Genomic DNA, 22,321 nt, shown 5'->3' with positions numbered 1-22,321 from the left:
AAGACGCTAATGGCCAAGTAATTGGGTCTAAAGGTACTCTAAATTATTATGAAGGGATACAACGAGAAGGGACAATGACAGACTGGAAAATGCATGAATATAAGCTCACTAATGAGACTGATCCTCCAAAGAAAATAGATGGTACTGACATGAAGGTATGGAAGTGTGCACGTATGTGTGTGTCATCTGATAGAAGTATTTGCGTGGGTACAATTGTGGACTCTTTATATTGTGAACCACAATTCGGAACTTTTTTATATCTTGATTCTGCAATTGAATGATTGTGTTTTGTGTAAGATTTACAAGTTTAGCAGAAGCAAGACGGAAAATAAGATGAATGATACAAACTGCAAAGAATTTGCAGTATAGTTTCTGGAAATCTGAGCCTCTGCAAGTAGCTGAAGAGTATTTCATTTCTCTCTCTTAGACATGGAATCGTGCATTACAACAGTTTGTTATGCAGCTGGAGCTCACACATTCATCAAATGGTCTCAGCCATACATCTACTTAAACTCTAGGATTCTAACACATGGCATTCATAGCCTTACAATAAGAGTCTTACACTTGTCACTCTAAGACTAAGTGAGTATACATTAATCTCAAGGCTTATAATTTCTAATTAAAAACAACTCACAACTTATAATTCTACACTCCCGTTTAAGTTGTGAACTGATTTCACTACAAGTGTATCCCTGAGATAGCATAATCGATCCTTGGCCAATGCCTTTGTAAAGATATCTACTAGCTGCTCATTTGTAGGACAATACACCAGATCAATAATTCCTTCTTGTAAAGCATCCTTGATGAAGTGGTATCTTTGATCAATATGCTTGGTCTTTTGATGGAACACCGGATTTTTAGTGATGGTAATTGCTGCAGTATTATCACACTGAAATGGTGTTGCTTCTAGGGCTGGGTACGGGTCGGACCGGGCCCAATTTTGAAGGGAACGGACCGGACCTAGGTTTAAAAGAAATGGGCCAGGCCGAGGCGCGTACAACATATTTTAATACAGGAACCATACCTAACCCGACCCCTTTGAAAAGGGGCCTGTTCGAGTCAGGTCCACGAGTCCTTTTTTTTTTGGTGGGGGGGGGGGGGGGGGGAAGAAAAAAACTAAATTTTAACAAGTGCTGCACAGATTCACAGTTTGCATTGCACAACACATCCAAACATTACAAAGTCCAACATCCAAGTCCATAAATTAACAATACATCCAAAATAACAACATTACATCGTCTAACATCGTTTGATACATTAAATCCAAGACATTCAAAATAACATATTGAAACCCAAATTGAATACTATTTTTTGGTTGAATACTATTTTTCCCTTGTTGGCATGGATGGCATGGATTCCACCTTGAACTTAAATCTCATATTGAAACCCAAATTTTGGTCTCGCTTTGGCTCAAAACTCAAATATAAGATTTAGGTCTTATGTGCATTTGGAGATGTTTTGCTTTATATTTGGACCCAAATATAAGATTGGAGTCTTTAGGGCATCTTCAATGGAAAGATGCAAAATGCCTAGAAATGTGTATTTTGCATTTTTGGTTGGCCAAAAAACCCTCTAATTGAGAGATGTAAAATATATATCTTGGCTAGAAAATGTACATATTTTTTTACATCTTCAGTAGTGGGTCCGCCAATCAAAGAGAAAAAATGTTAAATAGGATCTCAAATTCACAAATCTCTCCCTGGAGTACAGCTCCCATATCCATCTCCTTGAAGTATAAAATATGATGCAATATGGTTTTTGCATCTCAAATTTGTATCTCTCCATTAGAGATGCTTTTAGTGAATTGTTTTCTTACTAGTAATAATATGGGATGGAAAGTCGAACACACAACTTTGAGTGTAAGAATAAATGCTCTTCACCAACTTAGCTACAAACTCATTAAACTAGTGAGTATTAGATTTTTTTTAATTTTATTATATATATACAAACAAATAACATTAGTAAGTTACATAATTAGTTGTTAAGGGGGAGAAGAATGGGTAGAGATCGAACTCGCATCATAGTGCATGGACATAATTATTTTTCGCCATTAAGGCAAAATGCTAGTTGCGTAAATATTAGATTTAAGATACATATAATAATTCATGGGATAAAATTATTATAATTACAACAAATAGTCAACATACAATATGGTGTCACCATTTAGCATAATATCTTTTTTGGTAAAAAAAATTAGTATTTATTGAAAATTGCTACACTTGCCAATTTTTTACAATTGGGCCATGTTTTACTATTCAATTATGAGCCAACTCTGAATTCTAGCCCTATGCAAATAAGGCCCAAAACCCTTCACGCCTATAATTTTCAGGTTGTTTGTATAAAAGGCTTCATAATCATAAATTAGGAGCTCTTCTTTATCACCTTCAATGGAAGAAAACAATCAGTTCAACAACAATATGGTTCCAGTTCTCAATGAAGTAGGTTCGGTTGATGCACACATTGATTCTCTTCCACCAGGTTATCGCTTCATCCTTACCGACGATGAGTTGATTTTACACTACTTAATGAGAAAGTTTATGAATGAGCAGCTTCCCATTAATAGGTTTCTTAATGTTAACATCTACCAGCACCATCCTCGAGAACTTACCGGTTAGATTCTTGTTATATTCTTCTCTTTATAATCTCTTTTTTCTGCAATCCTCTTTATCATTACTCTCATTTAACATACTAAAAATAAAATAAATCTTGCCCTAACAAGTAGTGCTTTTTGTTTCTTGTGTTTCAAGTATCTTTTACGTTTATTTTTTGTTTGTCGTACCTATATCTTCTTTTCTTTACTTTCTGAAATTTTATATTGTATAAAACAAACAATATTGCTCTACCCTTTTAGTTCTTTCCATGACTGCATTACTGTAAGTATACAGAAGTACGTGTTTTTGTGTCTCATATAGTTAATATTGTCAGGTTAAGTTTTGAAATGTATCTTACTCCTTAGTTTATTAGCCAGTAGGCAATCTCTGTTAATCCAGCAATTCCTTCTAAATCTAGGCATGCCAACGACAATCGGTTTTTCTTCTTTGGCAATATATAACTGGAAGCCATTGAAGTATTACTTACTAGACTACTAGTAAATAATACTACCCTAAATCGGTTCTCTATTCATGACTAGTAATTGTAACAATTACGATAGAAAAGACAAGTTCTGAGGTTTTAACAAGATTGGTATGTTTTTTTTATCCTTTCAGGAGAGTACCATTTGATTAGAGAGTGAGTGGTACTTTTTCACTCCATGAAGGCCGAAGTACCCGAGAGGAGGACGGCCAAATCGAACAACAAATAATGGATACTGGAAGGCAACTGGAAAGCCTGATGACATTTAAGACGCTAATGCCCAAGTAATTGGGTCTAAAGGTACTCTAAATTATTATGAAGGGATACAACGAGAAGGGACAATGACAGACTGGAAAATGCATGCATATAAGCTCACTAATGAGACTGATCCTCCAAAGAAAATAGATGGTACTGACATGAAGGTATGGAAGTGTGCACGTATGTGTGTGTCATCTGATAGAAGTATTTGCGTGGGTACAATTGTGGACTCTTTATATTGTGAACCACAATTCGGAATTTTCTGGTATATGCTCTAGTGTGGCTCTAACTTTTTTATATCTTGATTCTGCAGTTGAATGATTGTGTTTTGTGTAAGATTTACAAGTTTAGCAGAAGCAAGACGGAAAATAAGATGAATGATACAAACTGCAAAGAATTTGCAGTATAGTTTCTGGAAATCTTAGCCTCTGCAAGTAGCTGAGGAGTATTTCATTTCTCTCTCTTAGACATGGAATCGTGCATTACAACAGTTTGTTATGCAGCTGGAGCTCACACATTCATCAAGTGGTCTCAGCCATACATCTACTTAAACTCTAGGATTCTAACACATGGTATTCATAGCCTTACAATAAGAGTCTTACACTTGTCACTCTAAGACTAAGTGAGTATACATTAATCTCAAGGCTTATAATTTCTAATTAAAAACAACTCACAACTTATAATTCTACACTTCCGTTTAAGTTGTGAACTGATTTCACTACAAGTGTATCCCTGAGATAGCATAATCGATCCTTGGCCAATGCCTTTGTAAAGATATCTACTAGCTGCTCATTTGTAGGACAATACACCAGATCAATAATTCCTTCTTGTAAAGCATCCTTGATGAAGTGGTATCTTTGATCAATATGCTTGGTCTTTTGATGGAACACCGGGTTTTTAGTGATGGTAATTGTTGCAGTATTATCACACTGAAGTGGTGTTGTTTCTAGGGCTGGGTACGGGTTGGACCGGGCCCAATTTTGAAGGGAACGGACCGGACCTAGGTTTAAAAAAAACGGGTCAGGCCGAGGCGCGTACAACATATTTTAATACAGGAACCAGACCTAACCCGACCCCTTTGAAAAGGGGCCTGTTCGGGTCGGGTCCACGAGTCCTTTTTTTTTTTTTGGGGGGGGGGGGGAAGAAAAAAACTAAATTTTAACAAGTGCTGCACATATTCACAGTTTGCATTCCACAACACATCCAAACATTACAAAGTCCAACATCCAAGTCCATAGATTAACAATACATCCAAAATAACAACATTACATCGTCTAACATCGTTTGATACATTAAATTCGAGACATTCAAAATAACATCCTAGACATGTAAAGATCAAATCAACATACAAAATATTCGAGAGTCTGAGACATCCAAATTCCGAAGTCCAAAATCAAATAATCCAAAATAGCATAAACATAACATCCGCAATAGATTCCAAATTAACATCTGAAATCACATCCAACGTCCAAGTTCCAACAACATTCCTCATTGAATCTGTAAGGAAAAATAGAATATAAACATGACATTTTTAACGTCCAATATCATATTATCCTCATTGAATCATTGAAATTTAAAGTTTATTCATTTTAGTTTAAAATATTACCGCAATTCATTTTCCTTTATTCATTCGAGTTGTTTGAGGAGCTTCAATTTCAGGAACACTTGGTGAGAGAGTTGAACTTGTAGATATAGTATTTGCTTTTCTTCTTTTATATTCTACAACAAAGAACAAAAGAAGCACGTTAATTGTAAGTGAATAGAGGACAACAATTCATACAAACCAAACTATACAAAACAAAATAATTACCTTCTTCACACTCTTGATAAAATTCAAGCTCGGGCGGACTTGCTTAATACTCAATGTTGCTAATTTGTTCAATTCTTAACCAGTTTTGGAGGCATATCAATGACTTAACTGTATGAGGAAGGATAGATGATCTAAAGGGATCAATTACTCTCTTTCCTACACTAAATGCACTTTTACTAGCAACTGTTAACACTTGAATTGGCAAAACATCTTTTGCTATCAAAGCAAGTGTGGGATATGTGCTCCTCCCTTTCAACTTCCACCATTTCAAAACATCAAATGGTTGACCATGTGGTACTTTCTCTAGCGTGTCAAGGAGATACCTATCCACCTCATGTGCAAGCGCAATATCCTCGGTGTCTTATTGTTCCTTCTCCCAATCATCAATCATTTAACTAAATATCATTGGATTTTCTGTTGGTTCACTAGAAGGTAATTGTTTTACCCTTAAAGTAGTGTCAACAACTAAATCTTTTTTACTCTTTTGTTGTTTTTGTGAACCGAAAGCTTGTTGAGCATATTCATCACACATTGCCTTCAAAAATGTGTTCACTTCATTGCTTTTCTGTTGAATCTCTTCTTCAAGAAGCTGTAATTACTTTTTACACTAGTGCATGTAATGCCTTAATTTGAATCTTGGGTCTAAGACAAGGGCAACTACAAATATTTGATTAAGGTCCTTAATTGAACCAAAATACTTTCGGTATTTGGCGCTCATGCTCATTGCCATATCTCGTAGCACCAACTGCACAGTTCCTCCAATTTGCATATATTCAGGCAAAAAAAACTTTCAATCTCGTTCTCCACATCAATGACATCATGAACAGCTGTATTAGATATAGGATACTTACTTGTATTAACTTTCAAAGTTACAAAATAGAAGACCTTCAAAAATTCCACGAACACTTATGCACCATCTCAATCTTCCTCCTTAGGTGGTCCAACCTTACCTTTACTCACCACTTCTTCTCCTTCATCATTAAGCACCTTTTCCTTGAAATAGCTCGAGTATATATTGGCTTCATCATCTTCGGAAATCCTTTCAAATGCCTATTTAAACTTCAAGCAAGATTCTAGCATCATGTATGTGTTATTCCACCGAGTAGGCACATCCATAACAACTAGGCCCCTACTATCCAACTTCTCATTCTCCACACATTTCTTGAAATAACTAAACCTTCAGGGATTTGATTTCACAAACCGAACAACGTTTCTAAGAGCATCCACACTTGTATCTAATCTTTTCAACCCATCTTTCACTACCAAGTTGATAATATGAGCTAAGCACCTCACATGCATAAACTTGCCATTCATAATAATTTTCCTATTAGGCCATTTCTGCATTTTACGAACAACATGCTTAATTGCCACCTTATTAGCCGATGTATTGTCAACTGAGATACACATCAACTTTTCAATCTCCCACTCAACCAAACATTGCTCAATCAACTTCCCTATTTCTTTTCCTTCATGACTTGAAATCAAACAAAAGTTTAGAATCCTTTTGTGCATATTCCATTCATCATCCACAAAATGAGCAGTTAGCACCATGTAGTTCAAATTTTGCACACTTGTCCATGTATCAGTAGTCAAGCTAAATCTATGCTTGTGTATTTCCTTTTTTAATTGGTCTTTCATGGTATCATACATATTGAATAACTCCCTCACAATAGTTCTCCAAGATGGAACATGCAATCTAGTTTGGACTTTGCACATTATCCGCCTAAACCCCTTACTCTCCACAACACTAAAAGGTACCTCGTCAATCACAATATACTCAACAATACCTTCCACACTTTCTTCTTGGCTCTACCCTTTAGCAACAAGCATGCTTTTAACGTTCCCAGAAGGTCTAGATCTGCCTAGAACATTTTGTAACTCATTAGTTGGTTTATACATCTTGCAATATTTATTGATATGTTTGATGTAAGTACTCATTTCACCCCCACTAGTATCACATGCAAAAAGGGTGTTACAATGGTTACACTTAGCCCTCAATGCTTGTACCACCACAATCTTTTTCTTTCCTTCCTTTTCTACTTCTTGTAGTTTCAAGACGGTACACTTAGTGACATGATCCTAAACCCAAGATATCTCATAAGAAGATCTCTTTACTGAAGCTATTATAGTTGGTTGTTTTGTCTTTGGAATAGTTGGTGCTTTTTTTTTTTTTTTTTTTTTTTTAATTTTATTTTATTTGGGAGGAGAAGGGTTTTGGGGGAGGCATTGATGATTTTGACTGTACGAGTTGTGTTGGTTGTGGAGGACATGTTGATGTAGCCGTAGATGATGCTACATTAGTACTAAATGTACTTTGAGTTTGAGACATGATGTAGAAATCTGCACACCAATTTCATGAAATTACCACAAAATATTAATCATCCAAGAAGAAAACAAAGTAGAAATCCTGAGTGGTCATTTGTTATATCCAACAATCTAAAACCACATTGCATGCAACAATTCTGACTTTTTAAGTCCAACTTACTTTCAAGTGTAAAAAAACCACATAATCTAACACCAATAAAAACCCCGTAAAAGCTATATGTATAGGACAAAATTTTGAGATTATTAGACCACAATATATTTACGACTTGCTGTCAAGTATTTTAATTTCTCAGATAATGGCCTCTTGAAATCTTGAGGAGCCCAATATTCATCCTACAAAAAATAAATAAATAAATAAAAATCTCTGAAGTGAGCTAATTACACAAAATAATAGCAAGAAACTAATGCTATGTTTCACAACTCGATAGTATTATTTTAGTATTAGAGAAGGACTCAAACTTACGACAATCTTGATGCCGGTGATTGAAGAAAGAAATGAGAAACAAGCGGAAATGGAAGAAGATAAGTAAGTTGTAGGAGATGTAAGAAAGATAAAGAATCAATCATATGTCAATAATTTGATTTTTACCATCACTAAGCTCATGTATGAGAGTAAAATTCAAACCATGAATTGAGTAAAACTGCATGCATTACGAGAGTCACTAGGAAAATCATACTGCTAAACGGGTCAATCAAATACACATAGAGATAGAACAAGTATAGTATTACACATAACTGCAAAGGGTGGAGAATCACAAAAAAGGAACCTCACCAGTACCCTTCTTGGCTTGCAAAGTGGCAACAACGTCTAAGCACTTCTCAATATCAGGGATCTTTGCCTAATAATCAAAATGAAGGAATCCAATATGAATACATGGGAAAAAAAAAACATTGGAGAAACAGTATATAAAACAAAATATGAAACACAACAATCTGATTTTTCAGATACTGAAGTCACAGGTCAAGTAAAATCATAAGTGAAGTAATTCCATAACATGTATTTATATAAACAGAATATGAAAAATGACTACAATCATTTTTTTTCACACCTAGAATTTACCCCAAGGGTGATGAAATAAGGTCAAGTTAACTACGAAAACTTGGTTTTTTTTTACAGGCAAAGTCCAATATAGTTGTAGATTAGACTTAAGGTCTAAAGGCAAACTCCAACGTGCCAATGTGCCAAGTAGACTAATCAAATAATAAAGAACAAAATGCTATGATCTAAAGAAAAGGACTTTGCCAAGAAAACCTAAAGATCTCTCTACTGAGCTTAGTTTGTGTTCATGTATTTTCCCAAAGTTTCAGAAATACATTAATGATGGCAACAGATCAATCATCAATCTACAAATGCAATTCAAATTTTAAGAAAACCCTAAATGGTGGCAACATATCAATCATCAATCTACAAATTCTAATTTAAAAACCCTAAAATCCTTACACTAGAAATTCACATTAATAACAAAACCATAATTCAAAATTACGTAAATTTTAGAGGGATGATGCGTGGTAGCAGTGTCCTCAACGGCGGTGATGGGGTAATGATGGTTGCAATGGCAGTGGTGTTGTCAAAGAGGAGAGAATCAAGCCGTCGTGGTTCTGGGACCTGGGTTCTCTGGGATGTTGTTGAGGAGGACAGCTGGATGGGTGGTACCATTGTGTTGGTCGCGACAGTGATGATGGGCTGGGTGATTTCTATGAAGTGAGGCTGGTGAGCACTATCGTCAAGGAAGATAAGACGATTGAGAGTTTGAGTCAAGAGAATCGAGGGATTGAGTCTGATTCTGGAACTGGGACTTGGGAGGAATTGATTAGGGTAGAAACTAATGGTTGAGATTGGATGATAGGTTATCATTAAATCTCAGTCGTTCATTATAATTAGAAACAGGTCAGTCCGAGGCCTTATTTTTCTAATTATATGGACTCGCCCCATCCCATTCCGCCCCGCCCCGCCCTGTCCTATTTATTCTTTATATTATTTGGAACTAGCATGTACCCACCCTGAACCTAGACTACCTAAAGTAAATATTTGTGAAAACTAGTTCATTTGAGCAACATCTATGCATGCAATTAACAATTAAAAGGCAGAATCATGCTTGTATGCACTCAAAACAAAACTTTACCCATGAAATTCAAGGCCTCATAATTGTGGTGAACCAAGACTCAACTCAAATCTTAAAGAAAAGAGTTGAGAAACTTGTATACCTTTGAAGCACCTCTTTGCTTAGCAAATGATATTCACCCATGCAAGGGCCTTCTTTCCTTAGTCTCCTTGCTCATTCACTCCATGGATGTGGATGGAGGAACTTTGCTTCTTTGCTCCATGACTTCTTGGATGGATGAAGGAATGGATTCTCCAAGTTCCCAAAATAGGGAACCTCTAAGTCTCCACACCAAGGAGAGCATTGAGGAAGAGATGAGTGACCTAGAGGAAGAAAGATTGCTAGGTATTTTCCTCTAGGATGGCCGACCTCCTAAGAGAATAGTGAGCTTTGTGTTCTCATCTTTTCTCTCAAGAAAACCTTCTTTTTTTTTAACTTTTGGCGATAAAGTCCTTTATATAGTCACTTCACTTAAGTGACAAAAAGAACCAAAACCCATTCATTTACTATATGGCCAGCCTTCTAAAGGTTTTGGGCTGTTTGGGCCATTCTGAGTCTTTAGTCATTAAGTTGTCATACAACTTAAATTAATGGACTTGACAATTCTAAGCCCAATGGGCCTTAAGGTCCAATAATTACTCAAAATCTAAAACAAACTTATTTGTTTGATTAATTAACATATTAATTCATCCTAACCATAAATAATTAAACCATTTAATTATCTTTACTCATCTCCATTGTTTCTTCAATCTCTACCTTACATGGTGTATGATCGATTAGGTTTCTTTTAGCAAGGTAGTGGGCGATTAGAACTCTTCAAATCGATTGTGAATTAAAACATATTTTCAATTCCCCCTTTAGTGATTATACACTTTTAGGGCTTCCACAAACCATAATGACACCTAGCAGTATATCATGGCTACCCAAGCTAATTAGAAGAGGTGGATAACCTATTCAGTTTAGGATTACAATGTAATACAGTCTTTCTCTAATACAATACTCTTGACCACATTGTTTGGTTTGATAGTTTATTCATGTCTACTATCCAATGTGATTCTTTTACTTATATAATTACCTTGAATGTGATTTGGAATGATTCCTAAATCTCATTCATATTTTGGCCAGAGATTCTTAATCATATCATAAAGTATTCTCGCTCAAACGGTTTGAAGGTTAAAGATCCCTTGTTGTGCATTCACTTGCCTCCATGGCTAAGTGGCTTAACCCCAACTATGCCGTGGACACCCTTTGACGGAGTGACTTTGACATAGTCAAAGATCAAGGACCTAACCACAAGACAACTATGATGCCTTAGGTTAAATGGCTACTTTGCATTATCCTAACCATGAGTTCTAATGTGACATGAGTATGAGAACTCCTTGTTGATCATGTTCAGTGGACTCATTTTCTATTGAGCACCTACATTCTTATCTTGGTGTTAGTTACACCAATGACTCGAGACCAGTCACTCTCTCTAAGAGAAGACATAGCACGTACTGATCTTAATGGATTGTCAATGCCTAATTGACGATCATATGATCAGGAACAATTAGGGTATGTATACGAAAGAGAATGGTCTCATGAATCTAACTTCTTTAAATCACATTCTCCCAATTACATATTCATTGGACTTATCGTTTAAGCATATAACATTTATATGAGACGGCTTTAAACAATAATCTTTGCCCTTTATATTAAACTATATTAGTTTAACATGTGAAATGTCCGTAAAGTATCATCATATGATTGGCTTTAGGGCACATTTCCAACAATCTCCTACTTGCACTAGAGCCAATTAGCTTGGTTATCAATGATGATACCTTTTCTGAATTCATTTCAAAAATTGCTGAGTAGTATGCCTAGACAATGGATATCTATATGTTATCCATAGAAGCAACCTTGAGAATAATGACGTCACCATTATACATGATTCTTAATTATGTGGTTCAGTCTCTTGTTTGAGTTCAGATCTTGATGAGACCTTGGTTCCCTGGCTTGAGCTATTACCCTATTAGTGTCGTAGTGTGGGTACATTGGAGACACTTTCTGGTTGGAATAGAATGGAGAGTTCATAAATGAACTTTCCCATCCAAACAACATTGTTGTAAGCTTCTATATGGCGAAATATTTTGCATGCATGATGGAACACACTAAAGTCATTACTTATAACATTTCCACCCAAATATCTCTTTAGTCATAATAAAGATATATACAACTATCTTTTCATTCATAATGAAGAGACATCCAATGATGGATATGATATTAGATTCATAATCTAATACATTTACACTTCCATTGTGTTACTCTAATTCTTCCTCATTCTTGAGGAATCTATCCCTTAGTATTTCTTAAATAATTAAGGACTCACTTGATAGTTGCCATGGTTCTGATCCTGGGCTTGCATTGATATCATCTTGTACCTATATTGGTATAACTCATATCAATGTTTTTCATACAATATGAAATACGTAAATCACCTTTCTGCGTATGCATAAAGGATTCTATTTATGCATTATGCTTCTTTGGGAGTCAAAAGGGTACATTCCCTTTTAGAAGAGCAATTTCCCAGTCTGACTGGAATTGTCCTTTCATTTGAAGTTTATCATTCGAGAAACTTCCTACATCTATCGTCTATCAATAGGGATTGAGATAATCCAATTATAACTTGAAATCTATCATTATAGATTTCCATCCCATGTACATAGACTATGTCTCCCATATACATTCTGTCATTATAGAATGTTTAAAGTCATAACTTTAACGAAGAAGAATTCCTTTCATTTCCAAAATTAATATATCATATATATTTTCAAATTTAGGAATATGATTAACTGCCACTAATCTTTTGTAAACCTAGTAAACAAAAGATTCATTTACATCTTTATGAGAAATCAAACGATTTGATCTTTTTCTCATAAGACGCTTATGGCTCCCACTAGTTTGCTAAGATTCATGATGGATGGATCTTTACAACTTGCACATCTTGTGATTCCTAGTTTTAGACATATATTATCAAGACTGTCTTGATAATAGTTTCAGAAACCCATATTATATCCAAACATTGAATCACCATTTAGTTGTTGCTAGCAATCTTCGAATTAACAGAAACAAGACTACGTCAAATATGGTTTCTTCCAAGTCAACCAATCTTGTTGATTGTAGTCACCCTAAGCTACCAATTAGCTATGAAGGTTTCACTATTTCGGGTCAAGTGGTACTATACCATTTCCTTGAGTATATTTCATATATACACTCATGTAGTCATAAGGATTTTTCATTCTTATTTCTTTCGAATTAAGAGGTGTAACTCTATGACATAGTCATAAAGTTCAAACCATTCAACTGAGACGGTTTATAGATCCTTCTCGCCTACCTTGGGGCTAGTGGTGTAGGCACTAGGTTGTTATATTTGTTGATTATCATCTTGTCTCTCAAAGAACCCATTCTTTGAGTTCTATCTCTCATTCATTTGCTCTATCTTAGGCAAATCCTATTGTAGGATTACAATGAACTACCCAACAAATAACATTTGTTAGTTGGTTTATAGAAGTGATATCCAAAGGTTAATTTAAGGATATCCCACAAGATTGTTCTCAAACAAATATTGCTTATTAGCACACAATCCCAAATCTTAACACGCTTAAGACTTGTCTTTCTTTCCAACTACATCCTATTGAGTCATGAATATTTTGGAAGATCTTCTAATTAACAATCATATTGTCTTAGAAGTATATATCCTATATATGGGTATTTGATACTACTTTTCTTGATATCTTTCAAGGAAACTCTTCTAAAGTGTTATTTTTCCTAAGATCAAATCTAAGGAGGTAAATACTTTAGGTGTCTTACTCATCAACTTACATTCTTGAATTCTTTGAAACCTATTGCAAAGTATTCAGACTTGTGCTTATTCAAAATAAATGATAGTCCAACCGAAAGCAATCTTCGGTGAATGTCATACAACATGAGTAGTATTATGTTGTGGAAAAGTGCGACTAACATCCACGTGAATTAACCTCAACAACTTTGTGATTCTTTCTTCTTTTCAAAAGAATAAAGATTCAAACATTTCGCCTTTATACAATTTTAACAAGAAGGCATTGGATCCGGATCTAACGATCTAAAACATCCATCTATGACCAACTTGTAATTTATGTTTTAGAGGTGTCACAATCTATGACCAACTTGTAATTTATGTTTTAGAGGTGTCACAACTTATTGGGATTAGTCACTACCTTGCAACCTTTTGGGTTTTAAGCATCGTTATATTCTAAATAGTTAACACTACCACATCATCTCTACTATAGAAACAATCAATTAGATTACAATAATCCAATCATTCATTAATAAAGAATAATGTTTTGTCAAACAAAACATTCATCCATCTCTTACAGTGACAGAATTAAGTTCCTTATTCAAATTGGAATGTAAAGACAATCTTTGGTTTTCCAATTTCTTTGGTAGTTCATATGAGGAAGTAAGTATTATCTGCTTTCACAGAGATCTATATTTTATTCACATTCTGAATGTGAAGTACTTTCTCTTTTCTCGTTAATCTTCTACTTCTTATTAGCCACACTTTTACAATGATTGTAAAACATAGTAGTAACTATGGAATCAAGCATTCAAGTAGAAGAACTAACTGTTTTGAACTATTCAAGAACAATTTACAACACCTTAAAAAGGTGTGTTCTTGACACTTGCAAGACATTTCTTGCAAATACCCCCTTGAATGTCCATCATCTCATAAAGAAAGTTTGTTCCCTTGAATTTATTTCGCCTTCTTCATTTGATTTCTTCATTGATTACAATAGTCATGGTCCCTAAACTCCCACTATCTCTCTTGAAACTTATTTCAATTGTGTTATACACATCAAACAATTTGGAGAGCGTGCGATTATTGTTCACTATACAGTTTACAATAAACTTAGTGAACCATATAGATAGGGACACAAAGGTGAAGTCCTTGCCTAATTTTCGTCTTCTGAAGTGGTTTAACACTTCAACACTCAATGATTCAAAATCATCATAAGTCCATGTTGATAAACTATTTTTGTCAATCAACCATTATGCTCTAAACATGATTACAAACTTTCAAGAATTGTTCAAGGCAACTCTCATTTCTTCATACAACAATTTGTAAGTGAAGAATCATAGCACATAAAGTGTCCATGCCCTTATGCTTACTTCTCAAGTTCCTTGTTCATGTAACAAAAAAACAAGCACTAGTGTTTGCGTTAACTTAGAGTTGTTCAAAACAACTCTTATTTCTTCATACAACGATTTGTAATAGAAGAATTATGACACTAAAAGTGTCCATGTGTTTGTGCTAATCTTCTCAAGTTCCTTTGTTCATACAACAAAGGAATAAGCACTAGTTGTTTGTGTTGTCCTCTTTAAGATAGACTTATCTAACATGTTCTTCCATCGATGCATTGTCAATAGGAAGATTGTGAGGATGAGACTACTTAGGTACATATACAATCCATTTAAGACAATCTATGGGATTGTGGTACCAAGTCTGGAAACTAAAGCCTTTGGCTTTTCTTTGTCAAGTTTTGGATAGCATTTGCAAATATATCGGTAAATAAATACATAACAAACATAAATTGATTGATTTTAAGCTATTTGATCTGGGTCTTTAAATCAAATAGCACCGCCCACTATTTTTGGCAAATTCCATATCCCTCATCGAAATTCGAGAGTTTCGGAGGAAACTCTTAGTAAGGTATGAGATGCTTACTATTACCAAGCCCACCTCACAATGATATGATGTGCATCAATAATAATGAGAGAGTACGCTTACTCATTTACATCACAAGTAAGTACCCATCTTATTTGGCCTCTAGAGAATAATGCCTCACAATGATATGATATTGGCTCCATTGCACTTAGTTAAGTTATTCCCACCATGCAAGTTCGAGTAAGGGTTCAAGAACAACCTCACAATGATATGATGTTGATCATTATCGTTGCTTACCTTCACAACATCATGTATGTGTATAGAACTCCACCTGAGTGTAAGCACATACTTTGTACTCCCCCATGATAGGGTGAAGTTGGTGTATAAGTCACAAATGATTGGAGCCTACCACGGTGGAAGGCCATGAAAGAGTGTTCAAAGCACTCTCACGCTTGTCAACTTAGTAACGGTTTGGTTGAGGGTTTTAGGTCTTATCACATGTAAGCATGCATTTGAATCTTATTAAAACAATTTTGTCCTATTACAACTATTGGTCCATGTGATTGATTTAGTAGTATATGATACTCCCACTATGCTTGTAAAACGGTTTTAAAGCAAAAGTATATGGTACTACTAACATAAGCTTTGCATTCATTGATGGACTATATAGTTGCCTTAGGGCCTTAGGATGACTATGAACCTTTGATTCGATCCAACACGAGCCTAGTGTTGGATCTCGGTCTAGGGATGGTGATTGATTTTAGTTATGTGTTTAATCACATTAAGGCGTGCTTTCTTATTAGGTGTTGGACCCTACTACTCCAATTTCATGCATACCAAATAATACAAGAAATGAGTACTTCAAAGTAAAGAAGAGCTTATGCTCTTTTACAACATTTGATCAAAACAAATTACATTAAAGTAAAGAAGAGCTTTTGCTCTTTTACAACATTTGATCATATCAAATTACAACCAAATTCTAATCTACACATTCCCATGGTTCAAACAAATTTGAGAGATGGCCTTTCACATAGCTCAATTATCGTAGGCGTAGGTTCATAATCACCATTTCTTTAATTTATTAAAGCTTTAACTAATTAAGCTTGAATGCAACATTGTCATTTGGTTTTTGTATCCATAGAATTGATTTAGATGGAGCTAAATGAAATGAAAATCCAAATCTCATTTAAAGATACAAAACTATTTTGTTCTCAACTAATTTGGGCCAAAATGCAACAACCTCAACTTTTTGGGCTATATTGCAAAACACAAACTTTTGAGGTCACTTTGTAAAAACACGAAAGTCTACTACTTCATGTAATCACAACTAGAACCAAAAAATTTCAATAAATGTAAAAAAAAACTTCATTAAAGGAGCAAAACAATTTGGCCTTTATTGATTTTCGGCCTTTACGTAAAAACGTAAACTTTCGGGTCAAAGTACAAATATACAAAAATATCAAAACTTTATGTAATTGCATAAAAGCCCCAAAAGTACCCCATTATAGGGGTGGCCGGTCATGGTGAGTAGTGATGGTGTGTGTGAGTTGATTTGTGTGTTTAAAAGGTGATTGAAAGTTGTAAGTGATTGGCATGGTGTGAATAGTAAAAAGAGTATGGGTGTTGTTTGAAAAATCATACCATCCATCACTAACAAAAACAAATGAACAACCAAACACCTTTTTGAATCAAAACAACAAACCTTTTGTTCTTGGTATGAACAACAAGAACAAAGCAAGAACATTGAAGAACATCCATGAAAACCCATAAGAGCTCCATGAATGTTTTCACTCAATAAAACTCAAATTTTCACCACTCAATAAAGGGTTAACTTCCTAGGGTACTTAGGGGTTCCAAAAGTCACTTTAAAACACTTTTAACAAGACAAACATGAACCCAAAAATCCACCCTTTGGATTTGGCCGAATTTCCCCATAAACATGGCACCAAATTTTAGCTCCAAAATTCATGCTCATATGAACTACATCTACAACATTTGAGATGACAAATTTTCAAGCAAAATTTACATTCAAAGAAGCAAGAATAAAGCTTGTAACAATTACAACATTCAAATCAAAGACTATGAACTACAAAACCCCAAAGGATTCACCAACTTCTAGACCTAGGCTCTGATACCACTTGAAGGAAATATCTGTGAAAACTAGTTCATTTGAGCAACATCTATGCATGCAATTAACAATTAAAAGGCGGGATCATGCTTGTATGCACTCAAAAACAATACTTTACCCATGAAATTCAAGGCCTAGTAATTGTGGTGAACCAAGACTCAACTCAAATCTTAAAGAAAAGAGTTGAGAAACTTTTATACCTTTGAAGCACCTCTTTGCTTAGCAAAGGATATTCACCTATGTGAGGGCCTTCTTTCCTTAGTCTCCTTGCTCCTTCACTCCTTAGTCTCCTTGCTCCTTCACTCCATGGATGTGGATGGAGGAACTTTGCTTCTTGGCTCCATGACTTCTTGGATGGATGAAGGAATGGATTCTCCAAGTTCCCAAAATGCGGAACCTCTAAGTCTCCACACCAAGGAGAGCATTGAGGAAGAGATGAGTGACCTAGAGGAAGAAAGATTGCTAGGTATTTTTCTCTAGGATGGCCGGCCTCCTAAGAGAAGAGAGAGCTTTGTGTTCTCATATTTTCTCTCAAGAAAACCCTTTTCTTTTTTTTTTTCCTTTTTTTGTTACTTTTGGCTATAAAGTCCTTTACGTAGTCATTTCACTTCAGTAACAAAAAGAACCAAAACCCATTCATTTACTATATGGCTGGCTTTCTAAAGGCTTTGGGATGTTTGGGCCCTTTTGAGTCTTTAGTCATTAAGTTGTCATACAACTTAAATAATGGGCTTGACGATTCTAAGCCCAATGGGCCTTGAGGTCCAATAATTACTCAAAAGCTAAAATGAACTTATTCGTTTGATTAACTAACATATTACTTAGTCCTAGCCATAAATAATTAAACCATTTAATTATCCTTACTCAACTCCGTTGTTTCTTCAATCTCTACCTTACATGGTGTACGATCCAATAGGTTCCTTTTAGCGAGGCAGTGGGCAATTAGAACTCTTCAAATCGATTGTGAATTGAAACATACTTTCAATTCTCCCTTTAGTGATTATACATTTTTAGGGCTTCCACAAATTATGAGTGACATCTAGCAGTATCATGGCTACCTAAGCTAATCAGAAGAGGTGGAGAACCTATTCAGTTTAGGATTACAATGAAATACAGTCTTTCTCTAATACAATACTCTTGACCACATTGTTTGGTTTGATAGTTTATTCATGTCTACTATCCAATGTGATTCTTTTACTTATATGATTACCTTGAATGTGATTTGGAATAACTTCCTAAATCTCATTCATACTTTGCCCAGAGATTCTTAATCATATCATAGAGTATTCTCCCTCAAACGGTTTGAAGGTTAGAGATCCCTTGTTGTGCATTCACTTGCCTCCATGGCTAAGTGGCTTAACCCCAACTATGTCGTGGACACCCTTTGACAGAGTGACTTTGACATAATCAAAGATCAAGGACCTAACCACAAGGCAACTATGATGCCTCAAGTCCAATGACTACTTTGCATTATCCTAACCATAAGTTCTCATGTGACATGAGTATGAGAACTCCTTGTTGATCGCGTTCAGTGGACTCATTTTCTATTAAGCACCTACATGCTTATCTTGGTGTCAGTCACACCAATGACCCGAGACCAGTCACTCTCTCTCTAAGAGAAGACATAACCATGTACTGATCTTAACAGACTGTCAATGTCCAATTGGGAATCTTATGATCAAGAACGTTTAGGGTATGTATACGAAAGAAAATGGTCTCATGAATCTAACTTCTTTAGATCACATTCTCTCGATTACATATTCCTTGGACTTATCGTTTAAGCATATAACATTTATATGAGACGGCTTTAAACAATAATCTTTGCCCTTTATATTAAACTAGATTAGTTTAACATGTGAAATGTTCATAAAGTATCATCATATGATTGGTTTTAGGGCACATTTCCAACACTACCCGTCCCGACCCGCTGTTCCTCTATCCGTTTGCCCACTCCTAGTTAGTTCAGTTTAAACTTCACCGAAGTCTTCCAACACAAACTTAAGCCAAATTGCAATTATCTTTAAGGCACTAATGTACTCTACCTCTGCAGTTGAAAGTGCTACATAATTTTGTTTAACTGAAGCCCAAGAAAAGTTTCCATTGCCAAAAGAAAAAGCATACCATGAGGTGATTTTGCTATCATCCACAAAGTCTCCCCAGTCACTATCATAGAAACCAATTAACATAGCATTCATTGCTTTCACATAATCCAAACCGTAGTCTAGTGTTCCTTTGATGTACCTGAGAACCCTTTTGGTAGTTCCATAATGTTTGTTTATAGGATAGTAGTTAATAAATCTAGCCAGTAAGCTTGATGCATACATCACATCTAGTCTTGTAGCAGTTAGATACAATAAACTTCCCACAATCTTCCTATATTGTTCTTCACTTGTTGGACCACTGTCGTCGTCTTTACTGAGTGTATTAGTTACAACCAGAGGTGTAGAAACAGATTTACATTCACTCAAACCAAATTTGTTTAACAAAGATGCAACATATTTTCCTTGGTGAATAAAGTTACTTGAATTAGTTTGAATGATTCTCATGCCAAAAAAGTGGTGAAGAAGCCCCAAATCTGTCATTTCATACTTCTCCATCATATCTTCCTTGAATTCTTTCAACATTTCTTTGCTATTCACTGTGTACACAATGTCATCCACATATATAAAGACAATCAAGATTTATGTTTCCCATCTGGTTTTGGTATAAAGAGTGGTATCACTTTGAATCTTTGCAAAACCACACTATGCAAAGTAGGCGTCAATTTCACGATACCATGCTTTCGGAGCCTGCTTTAGGCCATAAAAAACCTTATCTTCACTCTTCGTGACCAAAAATCCATCTGGTTGTTCTACATAAACTTCCTCTTTTAACACACCATTCAAGAATGCAGACTTTACATCTGGTTGGTACAGTTTGCAACTCTTTTGAGCTACCAAAGCTACAAGTGTTCGAATTGTGTCAAGCCTAGCTACATGTGCAAATGTTTCATTGTAGTCCACACTAGGTTTCTGAGCATAGCCCTTTGGTACAAGCCTTGCTTTGTTCTTTTGCACTGAGCCATCAATTGAGCTTTGTCTTGGACACTTACTTAACCCTAAATATAGGTTTATCAGTTGGTCTATTCAATAGTTCCCATGTTGCATTCTTTTTAATCATGGATATCTCATTTTCCATAACATTCATCCATGATTCATCTTCAGCTGCTTCCTCAAACTTGCCAGGTTCTCCAATGTAGAGATTGCATTGTGCTGGAACATCATCTAGATTTCTCCATTTAAGTGGAGTGTGATCAAAACCTTGAGCAGCTCTCAGATTTTCACTTGTGCCACCTGAAGATTCACATGAAGATGACAATCTTGATAACTGAGTACATTCATTTTTGTGTAGAGTTGTTTTGTGAGTATTGTATGGAACTTGAACCAGACATTGTTTCTACATTTCTTTCAATACTATGAGCGATCCCAGATCTTCTTCATAATTAGTCACAGTCACATGCTTCTATGAGATATCCCTCTAATTCCAAGATGAACCTTCATCAAATATAACATCCCTTGACAAGATCAACTTTTTAGTCGTGGGATCATACACCCTGTAACCCTATTCACAAGTTTCATAGCCTACAAATATACCCTTGGTACTTTTCACATCAAGTTTTTGCCTTAGTTCATTTGGTATGTGTACATAACACACAAAACCAAAAACTTTAAGGTGAGCAATCCCTGGCTTTTTACCACTATAGGCTTCAAATGGAGTTATATCTCCAAAAGCTCTTGTGGGACACTTGTTTAAAATGTAGATTGTTGCGTGTACTGCTTCAGCCTATAAGTAATATGGTAAACCCTTGTCATGAAGCATAACTTTTGCCATTTCAACCACTGTCATGTTTTTTCTCTCCACTACTCCATTTTGTTATGGAGTGTAGGCCATAGTAAGTTGTCTTTGTATACCTTCCTTCTCACATAGTTTATTAAACTCATAAGATGTGAATTCACCACCTCTATCACTTCTTAGGCACTTCACTTTAAAACCACTTTGTAGTTCCACCATTGACTTGAATTTCTTAAAGCAATTTAGTGCATCTGACTTATATCTGAGAAAGTATATACCTACACCAGTCTTGTACTGCCATCAATAAGAAGCATAAAAAAATTTTTACCAGTAAGAGAGTCATTTTGCATAAGACCATAGAGATCTACTTGCATTAGCTCTAGAGGATTTATTGCTCTCCATGCTTTTTCCCTTGAAAGCCATTCTCTATGTTGCTTTCCCAATTGACATCCCTCATAGACTTCATCAACTTCTTCCAATTGTGGAAATCCATGCACTATATCTTTGTCTTTGAGCTGTTAGACACCTCTGAGATGCAAGTAATCTAACCTCTTGTGCTAGATCCAAGTAGATTGGGAGATACTTGCCTTCAAAGCAATTTGATCATTTGGTACTAGTGCCGAATGATAACATCCATTCTCCTTCATTTTGACTTTGAGCACAAGACATTTCAGTGATTGACCATAAAGAATGCTACATATTTTTCCTCCAAATAGTAAGTAATAACCATGTGTAAACACGGAAATTCCTGACGATGAACGAGACAAGAACACGTGTATAAAGTAATATTTTGTCTTAATGATTTTGGGGTTACAATCTCTTTGTAATTTGGTCATCTAATTCAATCTCCGTAAGATGTTGGTTTGTTGACGTGTTGTTGATCCAAGGGATGTCGAGGCTTGATCTTGGATGAACAGTTGGAAGTTTCTTCAAGGGTCGTTGGGGCTTGATCTTAAAGTTTCTTCAAGGACTTGATTTTGAAGAATAGATTGTCGAGGGCTTTTGGGTTTGATCTTGAAGTTGTTGATCCAAAAGGCCGTTAGGGCTTGATCTTAGGATGAACAGGTGAGAGCTTCTTCAAGGGTCGTCGGGGCCTGATCTTTGAATAATGG

The 22,321-nt window shown here is 35.5% G+C and overlaps 2 protein-coding genes across 2 annotated transcripts; one reads left to right on the top strand and one right to left on the bottom strand.

Annotated features, from left to right (window-relative positions):
* The first annotated feature begins 2,387 nt into the window (after window positions 1-2,387).
* LOC137744497 (NAC transcription factor NAM-B1-like) lies at window positions 2,388-3,739 on the top strand. Its single transcript, XM_068484300.1, has 3 exons — window positions 2,388-2,610; window positions 3,394-3,494; window positions 3,644-3,739. The coding sequence occupies exons 1-3, from the start codon at window positions 2,388-2,390 to the stop codon at window positions 3,737-3,739; spliced, it is 420 nt and encodes a 139-aa protein (XP_068340401.1).
* A 15,606-nt stretch (window positions 3,740-19,345) lies between these two features.
* Window positions 19,346-20,808, bottom strand: LOC137744496 (secreted RxLR effector protein 161-like). The gene is made up of 3 exons (XM_068484298.1): window positions 20,802-20,808; window positions 20,470-20,710; window positions 19,346-19,793 (listed from the first exon to the last, which is right to left on the bottom strand). The coding sequence occupies exons 1-3, from the start codon at window positions 20,806-20,808 to the stop codon at window positions 19,346-19,348; spliced, it is 696 nt and encodes a 231-aa protein (XP_068340399.1).
* Window positions 20,809-22,321: the final 1,513 nt, after the last annotated feature.

Source organism: Pyrus communis, chromosome 9 (genome assembly GCF_963583255.1).
Source record: "Pyrus communis chromosome 9, drPyrComm1.1, whole genome shotgun sequence".
NCBI lineage: Eukaryota > Viridiplantae > Streptophyta > Magnoliopsida > Rosales > Rosaceae > Pyrus > Pyrus communis.
Note: the sequence above shows the minus strand (reverse complement) of the source record. Positions and strands in the feature narration are given on the sequence as shown.

Excerpts from the sequence above, each read along its gene's own strand:
- LOC137744497 (XM_068484300.1), top strand. The coding sequence starts at position 2,388 with ATGGAAGAAAACAATCAGTTCAACAACAATATGGTTCCAGTTCTCAAT. Across the intron at positions 2,611-3,393 it reads CCATCCTCGAGAACTTACCG|GGATACAACGAGAAGGGACA; the intron begins GTTAGATTCTTG and ends ATTATTATGAAG. Across the intron at positions 3,495-3,643 it reads TAGATGGTACTGACATGAAG|TTGAATGATTGTGTTTTGTG; the intron begins GTATGGAAGTGT and ends TTGATTCTGCAG.
- LOC137744496 (XM_068484298.1), bottom strand. Across the intron at positions 19,794-20,469 it reads AAACCTATATTTAGGGTTAA|TAAAGACGACGACAGTGGTC; the intron begins GTAAGTGTCCAA and ends TAATACACTCAG.